Source organism: Neolamprologus brichardi, chromosome 10, assembly GCF_056152115.1.
Source record: "Neolamprologus brichardi isolate AB-2024 chromosome 10, ASM5615211v1, whole genome shotgun sequence".
Lineage (NCBI taxonomy): Eukaryota > Metazoa > Chordata > Actinopteri > Cichliformes > Cichlidae > Neolamprologus > Neolamprologus brichardi.
The window spans coordinates 12,661,962-12,672,679 of NC_142113.1; the positions used below are offsets into that span (position 1 = coordinate 12,661,962).

General features: G+C 37.6%; 1 protein-coding gene across 1 annotated transcript; it reads left to right on the top strand.

Annotated features, from left to right (window-relative positions):
• Positions 1-8,856: 8,856 nt before the first annotated feature.
• On the top strand, positions 8,857-10,532 carry epd (ependymin). The gene is made up of 6 exons (XM_006802141.3): positions 8,857-9,025; positions 9,214-9,245; positions 9,372-9,509; positions 9,597-9,783; positions 9,888-9,969; positions 10,081-10,532. Exons 1-6 carry the CDS (start codon positions 8,950-8,952, stop codon positions 10,205-10,207), a joined length of 642 nt encoding a protein of 213 aa, XP_006802204.2. The 5' UTR covers positions 8,857-8,949; the 3' UTR covers positions 10,208-10,532.
• The last annotated feature ends 186 nt before the right edge of the window (positions 10,533-10,718 follow it).

The window sequence follows — 10,718 nt, forward strand, 5'->3', positions numbered from 1 at the left end:
GTGTCTTTCTATTTCTATACTCTATACTCACCCATTTATACCCATTTTTAGGTCATTTAAACATGGACGAATTGATAAGACAGAAAAGAAAAGGAAGCATGAGAATAAGCATCTACTTTTAAAAAAATCATCTGTTTGAGCTGTAACTGCCACTCTGGCAAGCAATGCTCAGTGTTTAGTTTACACAATAATTAAAAACATAACTTTCTTAATTCCTGAAATGTCCAGTAATTTACCTCGGGAAAGGGGAAAGGTGGAAAAACACTTCACCAACATCGAACACTTTTTGACTGTGCATCTTTAGGGAATATTTCAGTCTCATGATGTGGACAAGTTACAACAAGCAGTTTCACTGAATGTCAGGGAAACAAGATGGAAAAAAAGACCAATTTTAAAAAAAAAACACCCATGATTTCATCAATTGCATCACTTGAAAGCGCAAGTCAGGAACCCACACACTCACTGCTAAAGCAAAGTGTTTAACAATTGTAGCTATGCACAGATTATAATTAAAGACTTCTGGATCTTTTTTTCGTTTTATATATATAACGAAAAAAAGATCCAGAATTCTTTAATAGTAATATATATGTATTTATATATATCTTTGAATGATGTTATCCTAAATCCTTTTGAGTCCTTCTTCTTGTATCCTCCTTAAAGGTACCTGTTTTTGAGAATGATATCTATATCTATATCTATTTTCCTTTTTATGAGCGTGTGTTTTAACTTTTTTTTATCAGCATTTCCTTCTAAGAATAAAAGAAACCACACAGTTTAAATAAATAAAATTAAATAATTAGGAATTCATGATATTTTACTGAAATTTGTGCTGCCTGGTTTGAGGTATTTTGCAGCTTTCAGGTAGGTTCAGAAGGTCTCTTCGAGTAAAAATCAAAATCATTCAAATTTTACTTGAGCTTTAAAAGAACAGCGTTCTATTCCAGAAAATTGCTTAACTGTAAAGGGGTTGATAATGATTTTGAGGTAAATTCCCAACCAGACATGAATTCAGTGCCTTCAGTACTGGAAGTCACCTGAGATTAAAAGAAAAGAAAACCGGAGCAGTAATCTGTTATCGTGTTGAAATTTGATCCCTCGTTATTGGACCAAATATAGTTTTGCACGGTACGATGCCATGGAAAGTGCATCTGATTGTTTTTTGTTTGTGTTTTTTAGTGCGGAAAATACGTGCCTGATGAATTTTTAAATTTGACGCAACTTAACTCAATTTCTGACTGTTTGATACAAATCACAGCATTTTTTTTTAAATCACAGATTTAAATAATTCTCACATGATTATTATTTTGGTTTGTTTTTGTGCAAAATTCATTGACTATATAAAATCATGTTCCTAGAGTCATTTCACAGTAACCCAGCGTGCCAGTTAAAACTTCAAAAGGTAATGCTACATGAGACCCATCACAATATGTTTAGTTCATGTGTAAATAATGTTCTACATAAATATTGCATTTAGTTTTTTAATATTAGATTTTAATGAGTTAGCTTAGACCTGTTTTTCATTTGTCTTGCTGCCTAATTTACTAACTTCAGCCAGTAAATTTCAGTACAGAAGCAAGTTTTATCTTGTGACAGAGCAATGTGTCTTCTCTAACAGTTTACCTTTGCTTTATTGTGTTGTTTTTCTCTGTGCAAAATTGATCTTTCAGACAGTGGAGGAAACTCAAATGGACAGCTTTACAAACAACCAAGCTTAAACTAAATAAATTGCATTTTCAGAACAACTCTGAAGAGGAACATAAAGACTTTCTGTAAGATCTTAAATTAGGTTTGGGTATTCACACAGTGTTTTTTAGACAAATTTCCAGAGTCTGTATGTTTTTGTGAAATTTCTGATATGCATTTGGTTTCAAACTATGAAAAAATCTGACAATTCCTTATCCCTAGAAATTTTATTGACAGGAGGTTTCACCCTACCTCTTTGTTGTGTGACAGTTTCACTTTGGCATTTAAGTTATGGTTTCAGTGAATTCGCTTGTTGAAGCCACAGGTTGTTTTTATCTAGACAGTCATAATAATTCTGTTTTTGGTCTGTGCTTTTTTACTAGCTGGTGGTTATTAATCTGTTATTAACCTGCTGTAACCAAATGTGACTGGCTTTCTCCTGTGCGGCCTTTTTAGACTCCACTGACGACGCTTCTAGCACAAGTACAGGCCTGTGTTTCTCACCTGTCTGACAGAGTTCATAGAAACAACTGGGACACTTTGTTGGCAGAAAGAAGAACAAGAGCCAGCTGCACACTTTGTAGTCTTGAAAACAACACGTTTCTGACCTGACTTTTACAGCGATACAGCAGAAACACCCCAGGATTTCTATTTAGCTTGGATTACTTGTATATAACAAAAACGGGGTACGAATGTTTTCGTGGGGTCAGGTTAATTCACTTCTAACGCTCCAGCCTTTCATGCACCTTCATGGTGGGGATTTTGAAATTTGTACTTTGTACTGTGAAATTATGCATTTATACTTGGCTGGTTTTCTTTTTCTGCATCTACTGTATTTTTTTTTATAAAGCAAAGATTACAATAAATCAAATTACACATTATGTTTTTTCACCGAGTCTTGTTAAACATACAGTATAAAGATTTAAAATGTTGGATCCTTAGGATTCCTTTAATTTGGAAATGCTAGAGAGACGTCAGGTTATCCTACATTTATTTAAAGTATCTGCTGTTACATAAAAACATTTCACACAGTCAGACTGGATATGCTAAACTTCTCTAAAGTTTCTTTGAACTGCGCAAACAAATGTGGGCTAGGTAAAACTATTTAACTATTTAACTGGTTTACAGTTTTTCACTTATCATTTTGAACTATGGTACTACTTCCTTGCTGTTTTTGATATTGAGGCATTATGCTATATGGACAAAAGTACTGGGCCACACAGTCCCTTAATCTCTGAATTCAGGTGTTTTCAGTCGTATTGCCATGGGTATAAGATGAAGCATTAAGCCATGCAGTCTGCCTTCACAAACATTTGTGAAAGAATAAGTCATTCTAAAGAATTCACAGAATTTCAGTGTGATACTGTAACAGGATGCCACTGTTGCAACAAGTCATGTTGTGAAATTTCTTCCCTCAGACATATCCCATGATGTAAGTAGTAAGTGGTAATATTGTGAAGTTGAACTACAGGAACTCAGGCACATAGCAGACCACATAAAGTTAGAGTCACATATAAAGAGAGAGGAGTCGCCAAGTGCAAGGTGCGTAGTACAAAAGTCACCAACATTGTGCTAAATGAATAAAAATAAATGAGTTTCAAACCTCATCTGCTATTAACATCAGCACAGTAACTGTGCGCTGGGAGCTTCAAGGCCATGGAAACCCTTCCTTCTGTAGGTGTGACAACTGGGTGGCTCGTTGCTTTTGCCCGTGCAGTTTAAGTTGTAAAAACGTTACTATTATAACTTTTTATAAGCATTATTTAATTATATAATTCTTTTAAAATCACACAAAGTACTTCATTAGCTTAACATGATAGCATTTTGCAAAGGCTGATAGTTCAGTCAGTGCAGAGACATTGATCTATGAGCTCTGTTTTTAGTTCCTGTAAGTACCCCCTCCAAAGCACATCGGACATGCTGAAGGCTTTTCAGAATTTTATTAAATCAAAGCAATAATAAAGAAGTATGGCAACAGTGTGCACTGGAAGTAACAATTTTTTTTCAATATCACCAAACGTGGTAACTTAATTTGTATCTGAATTTAGATGCAGGAAATTAAAGGGGATTCAGGCCCATTTGTCTTTTAGACATTCTAACTGAGCATAAATGGGTTTCATCCATGTTGCAATGGAAATGTACTTTCAATAGTTCCTTTGAGCCTCTAAATGATGGAGAGTATCAACCCAACCCTGTAACCCTGGCCTTTTTATATCAATTGATGTCTTCAAGGTAAGTTAGTGTTAAGGGTTGATGATAGATTTCTGCCTTTTTGCAATATCCTCCTGAGAACTACACCTTTTTGTGATTTCCTTCCTCTTTGGAGCTAATCAAACACACGAGAAATCAATGGAAAGCCCAGGATGTCCTCTATTTTGTACATCAAGACTTAGTAAGGTACCTCAAATGAGTCAAACGATATAGATCAAAAACAAATGTCCATTATAGAAGACATAGAAAATAAGGCTGGTTCTCGGGAGAATATAATGTCACTGTGGTGGAGCGTGGACTGCGGTGCCGTGCGGACGCACCTGCATGGCATCTGCAATCATGCCCACTGTGTTAAAACACGGGGAATAAGGGTTGGGGAAGAGTTGTAAGTTGTGTGGAATGTGGTGTGATGGCTCTCAGTAACAACCTCTGGACCCACCGTGTCTCAATCACACCACAGTCACTACATAAAGAGACTATTGAAAATTCATAGGGACATGTACACTAAGAGCTTATAAAAACCTTTGATGCCGGTCATAAAAATCTTACTTCTCTATGAAAAAGAAAATGCTGAGCTCTTTGTGAACTGTCATGTGGTCAGCGGGGAGGGAAGGGGTGAGGTCGGAAAAGGGCTTCCCTCATTTTCATTACCTGTTTTCGCTTATTTTCTTGAAACAGTAATGTTAAATCCCCCACGTTTTGTACAATTTACTCTCAGCCTATCTGTGTTTCATGCAATTGTGGTTTTAAGCATCCTTTTAGTTTTGCTATGAATTTCTTCCAGTTTTTCAACTTTTTCTATAAACAGCAAACCCAGATTTCGGCTTATTGTAAACACATACAGTCACGAGAAAAAGAAGTCTGTCACAGGACTCTGCTTTGTGAAAACTAAGCACATGAACATGAAGTTTGCAGGCATTTCTTCAGTGCACAGCTATGTTAAGGTCCCACAGCAGCATTTCAATCTGCTTGAGGTCTGGACTTTGACTGGACCATTGCTACACCTGAATTCTTTTCTTCTTCGGTCATTCTGTTGTAGATTTGCTAGTGTGCTTGGGATCACAGCCTCAAGTTTGACTCTAGAATACTCAGAGGAGTCCTGTAACTGCAACACAAGCCCAAATCATCACCCCTCAACCACCGTGCTTGACAGTTGCTGCAAGTTCTTTCCACTGATGTGCTTTGTATTATGGTCAGACATCTGCACATCTGCACCAAGGGACATTGTTCCTCAACTCCTGTGGTTTGTTCAGCCTTTTTCTAATTGTACTGCCATGAACGTTAATATTTAACATTGTAACTGAGGCCTGTAGAGGTGTAGCTCTTGGGTTTTTTGCAGTTTCACCGAGCATTCTGTGGCTTGGGGTGAATTTGGTAGGATGTCCACGCCTGGGATTGTGGCATTGAATGCTCCAACTTCTGCTTTTGCACAGGCACTCACGCTTGCTTGTTTAGATTTAAGACATGCTTGTAATTCAGTAACTGGATAAACTTGCTCCATCTGCTTATCAACAGAAATGTGTGTGTAATATGCTGCAAAAGCAGCCGTATAATGCAAAATATTAACACCAGAGCGAGGATTTGGTGTAGAGGGTTGATTTAAAATAAATATGGATCTGACTAAAGAAGAAGTGTTTGTTTGTTTGTGTGTGTTTGTTTGTTTGTGGGTGTGTGTGTCTGAGAGATTAAGAGAGTGAAAGAGAATGGTGGCAAACTTTTGTTTACCATCGGAGTACATGCCTGTATCAATCACTGAAAAATATTTTTATTTAAACATAAAAATGGCAACTTTCAGATCTGCATCACACAAAAAAGACATTTGGCGTTTGTATATATTAAAGCTATTTCTTATATATTGTAAACTTTGTAATATATTGTGTTATTTAATGTATTTCAGTCTATTGCTATTATTGTCTTAGAGCCACTGTAAACACATAGTTTCCTTTGTGATTAATAAAGTATTCTGATTCTGATTATCTTATATTTACTATTTTTAAACACAAGTCTTGATCAGTAGAGTCATTTCATGATATCATTTCCAGGCTATTTTACTTCGGCTTCTATTATTACACATCTGTGAACTATTTCCAAATTACAGTGTGTCATAAAAACATGATTCGTTTAGCCGTGTGGGGATAATTAAGACTTTCTTTGGAAGAGCAGTAAAATATAGGCAGGTGTTTATCTGTCTGCAGAGAACTCTAATATATTTTAGTTTTTATCTGCTGCAGTAAGTGACATAATATTTTGTATTATTGATTTTTTTGTTGTTGTTGTTCTTGTTGCTCAGGTTTGCTTTAAGGAGTTCTTAGACCTTGTTGAGATTGTATGTGTTTGTTTTCCAGCCCAAGTGCGATCTAGCAGGACAAGATGGGATTCATTCTGGCTTCAGTGTCTCCTGATGATTGTCTGCAGAAAGAGGAAACTTCTGCAGACAAGGTCAGGACAGCCTCAAACACTAAGAGCTAAACTACAAGACAAAAAGTGCCCAGTTTGTGAGGCAGGTCATTAATAAGCTTACTTCCTCTATGAAAAAGAAAGTGCTGAGCCTTTCATGAACTGTGAACAGAAGGGGAAGAAGTGCATTGAGAAAAGGGCTTCCCTCATTTTCCATTACCCCCTCCCCCCCCCCTATAGTTCCTTCAAACAGTGATGTTAAATTTCCCATGTGATTCCCGCAGTTTACTCTCAATCTATTTTAAGTCTGAGTTGAACCTAGTTGTTTGTAATGTTTGTGGTATAAAGCATCCTTTTAGTTTTGTTATTCATTTCCTTCCTATTTTGAAAGAGAAACAGCAAACTGCTTAGCTGAAATCCAGATATGTAGTTTATCGTAAATCAGTCTCCTGAGACAAGTAGGTGTTTTCATAAACTTATATTTGAAATGGAATTTGAAAGTAACAGTAATCAAAAAATAATCAAGGAAAGAAAAATGAAATGCACAGAATACACATTTATTGCCAGTGTTCTGGTTTTTTAGCTCTTACCAAAAGTCGAGTCAGTTGAAAATATAAAAACTACATTCAACGATTTGTTTTCATGCAAAACTGAATGATGAGTGAGAGTAGAGGAGAATTCATTCATCTGGGTTCATATTAAAAAGAAATCTGAAAATCTCAATGCAAGTAAAATGAGCTGAAAATCATATAAACAAACATTACGGAGCTTTTAGTGATTACTTGTTAAAAGTATACCAACATACCACTACATCATAAGTATGCCAGTATTTTATATGCACTGATTCATATTTTCAGAAGCCTGTTATTGATGCATGTTTCTCACCTGTTTGACAGAGTGCACACGATGTTAGCATGAAAACACACATACACACACAATTTTGATGGCAAGTAGAACAACAGACAGCTGCACACACTGAAACTGTGAAAACAACACGTTTCTGCCCTGACTTTTGCAGTTGATCCAGTATACACACCCCAGGATTTCTATTTAGCTTGGATCACTTGTATAAAGATAAGGGTAAGAGTGTTTTTTTGTTTTTTGTTTTTTTTGATGGGGGGGTCAATCATCACAGTCACACATTTAGTACTTTTTTGTAAAATTGTACATACACCTGGCTGCTTTTTTCCCTCCTTTGTCTGTCTCTCATGTGGAAGTTCAAAGGTTACCATGACTCAAATCTAAAAAACATGACTTTTTATTCATTACTGGTCGTACAGAAGCAAGGCCCCATCAGTTGTCCTTTCTCCGTGAACACCATGACTTCACGTTAAAGAAGCAGGAGTCCTTGTCCCTACAGTCAAATATGGCAAGTGAGTGCTTTGACATCAAAAATATTTAAATATCAATTAAAATGCAGCACAGTGATTAGCACTGTTGCCTCACAGCAAGAAGGTCCTGAGTTCAATTCCATCGGGGTCTTTCTGTGTGGAGTTTGCATGTTCTCCCCGTGTTTGCGTGGGTTCTCTCCGGGTACTCCGGCTTTCTCCCACAGTCCAAAGACATGCAGTTAGTGGGGATAGGTTAACTGGTAATCCTAAATTTCCCATAGGTGTGAATGTGAGTGCAAATGGTTGTATGTCTCTGTGACAGACTAACAACCTGCCTCTCACCCTAAAACATCTGGGACAGGCTCCAATGACCCTGGAAAGGATAAGTGGAAGAGAATGCACGGATGCAATAATTTACATGTAGCTGTCAAACATATGATGAACATGACATAACAACACAAACTGTAAAATAAATACTATGATGTGGTTTGATGCTTTGTAGCAGATATATGCAAAAAAGGAACATGAAACTAGGCCATATATATAAACAGAAAATGCCATTTTACTGGATATAATCTGCTGATAAGTTTGATCTTGAATGTTCACATTCAAGATTCTTAGCCACCTCCAGGTGTCTTTTTGCCAGCCATAAGAGAGAGGACGTGCGCTTCAAGGATTCTAACATTGTCTTAAATGTCAGTCAGCTTTCATTAAGGAATAGAGATTCCCTGGTTCAGTTTCAGTTCCTAACAGACATTGGATGCATAACTAACACATTTCACTTCCAACCCCTCAGTCAATCCACTCCACAGTCTTAGGCCTACAACCTACAGTCCTACATTCCTCTTTACCACAACATCACTGTAAACAGGGAGCAGTTATGATACTTAGCATAAAGTCATTTTTCATCTATACTTAACTCTGTTTCCCTGACACAGCCTTGATAATCCCCCGTGCATGATTGGTCTTACCCTTTGTTTACACATGACACTCTGAAAGGTGCTTTTGAAAGTGGGGGGCCAGCCAGAGACACATTGCATGAAAACATCACAGGACAGCTGCACAATCAAAAACGAAAAGTAAAACTCTTCCACTGGGTGCCGACCAGCAGGGACAAGAACTAATGTATTTGGACAGCTTGAAGTCAGAAGTCCAGGGGGTTATGACCCCGGGTCCTTTTTACGTCAGACTTTTTGACTCGTGCCAGTTACCAGCCCTATAAAAGCAGCTGTTTGGTTGATCAAGAGCTAGATGTGCTTCTGGTTGGAGTTTTTGGTTGCTGTTGCCATCTCGAACATTCATTTGTGATTCCCTCCAGACCAGAAAAATGTATGCAGCTCTTACGCTATTCTTCTTCATGTGCTTGACCGCCAGCACCCATGCAGATCACCATCAGCCTTGTCGTAAGACTTTGCAGTTTTACCCTATCCATAAAAAAAAAATGTTTTGAATTATTTCTCAGGCATCTTTTAGGATCGCTGCATTTTTTTTTAGTTACAACACACAAACTCCAGTCTATGTATTGGATCAAATTATATTTAATGTTTGTTAGTATATGAAAAGTCTTAACTGTCATACTTTTATCTTTCAGATGCACCCAATATGACAGGATTCATGTCTGTGGTAAGTTTTTAAAAATATATATTATTATTATTTGTCATTCAGATCAACTCCTGATCTTTGCATGACATTTTAAACTCTTTAACTCTCCCTTGTTGTGTCTCGCTGTATGCTTTCGAATGAAACTAGATGTCAATGAAAGGTGAAATGAAAGCATATGGTGCATTCACCTATGATTCAATGGGCAAGAAGCTACGGTTCAGATCAAACGAGAGCAGCGCCACAAACGCTTCACATAGTATGGATCTGCTGATGTTTTTCGAAGAGGTAACTGCTTTAAATCTGTAGCACCGATAAGTAAATACATGACTTGAAGTTGTTTAGCAACTTAACGTGCAAGTCTGTCTCTGGCAGGGGATATTCTACGAGATTGAAAGCAAAAACCAGAGCTGTGTGAAAAAAACGCTGCACTGCAGCATGCACCCTCTGGATATTCCCGACGATGCCACGTTTTCCACTAAAGAACACTCTGGGAGTGCAGCCATCGAAGGGGAGGGATTACAGCTAGACGTATGGACAGGATCGATGCCCGACAAGAAAGGTAGGGGGTGACGCGCTATAAACAGAGGAGAGAATTCGAGGGACGCTCCCGTATAACTGTGGTGATATTCACTGTATTTGAATGTTTTCTGTTCTCGTTTTCAGGCCACTATTCCATGTCTGTAACCAAGGGATGTTTGCCTGTGTTCACTTTCTACTTCACTGAGTCCACATCATTCCTTTTCAGGTAAGCTGTGTTGATTTTTTTCAGCTCTTTTTAACATCTGAGCGATATACTACAGGGATGCAAACAACATACAGTGAATGCCCGTAAAGTATCTCTGTCACTTTCTTACAGAACCATGGAGATTGAAAATGAGATCAAGGACCCCGATCTCCTTGTGGTGCCTTCCTTTTGTAAGGGACAGCCTGTGGAGGACACACCTGAAGGGACAGTAAATGGTTTCCTCAATGAGTTTGTGTAGATGAAGCCTCACCAGCAGAAAATTAAGCCCCTTATGCAAGCATGGCCTGCCAGAACTATAGACTTTTCTCTCCTTTTATGTGAGTTTTTCTTGTGACACTGCACTGCATCGCATCTGTTTCCATCACACCCTCAGCACCCGTGGGAAGATATGGCTTTGAACGCGTCACACTGTAAGCATACATGTTGATGTAAAGGGAGAAGAGGTGAAATGGATTTTAGAATTAGTTACAATTACTAACAGTTGGTGGCTTACCAAGTCGGCCTGCTTACAACACCTGTAAGATATGATTAATGGAACAATAAAATGTCAAAGCTGTCAAAAATCTCATGTTTTTCTTGTTGGTCCGAGTTTGTACAAATTTTGCCCTGGGGCAAAAAAACAAAAACCATGTGTCTAAAACAAATGACACCTTTTTAAATATATTAAAATATATTAAATAATATAGGAGATCTCATAGTAAAGACACTGCCAACATTGAATGAACAATTTAAGAATTGAATGACTACAA

What these genes read in the sequence shown, in the direction of transcription:
- epd (XM_006802141.3), top strand. Translation starts at nt 8,950, where the DNA reads ATGTATGCAGCTCTTACGCTATTCTTCTTCATGTGCTTGACCGCCAGC. An exon ending in TGCTGATGTTTTTCGAAGAG is followed by an intron (nt 9,510 to 9,596) that starts GTAACTGCTTTA and finishes TGTCTCTGGCAG; the next exon opens with GGGATATTCTACGAGATTGA. An exon ending in ATCGATGCCCGACAAGAAAG is followed by an intron (nt 9,784 to 9,887) that starts GTAGGGGGTGAC and finishes TCTCGTTTTCAG; the next exon opens with GCCACTATTCCATGTCTGTA.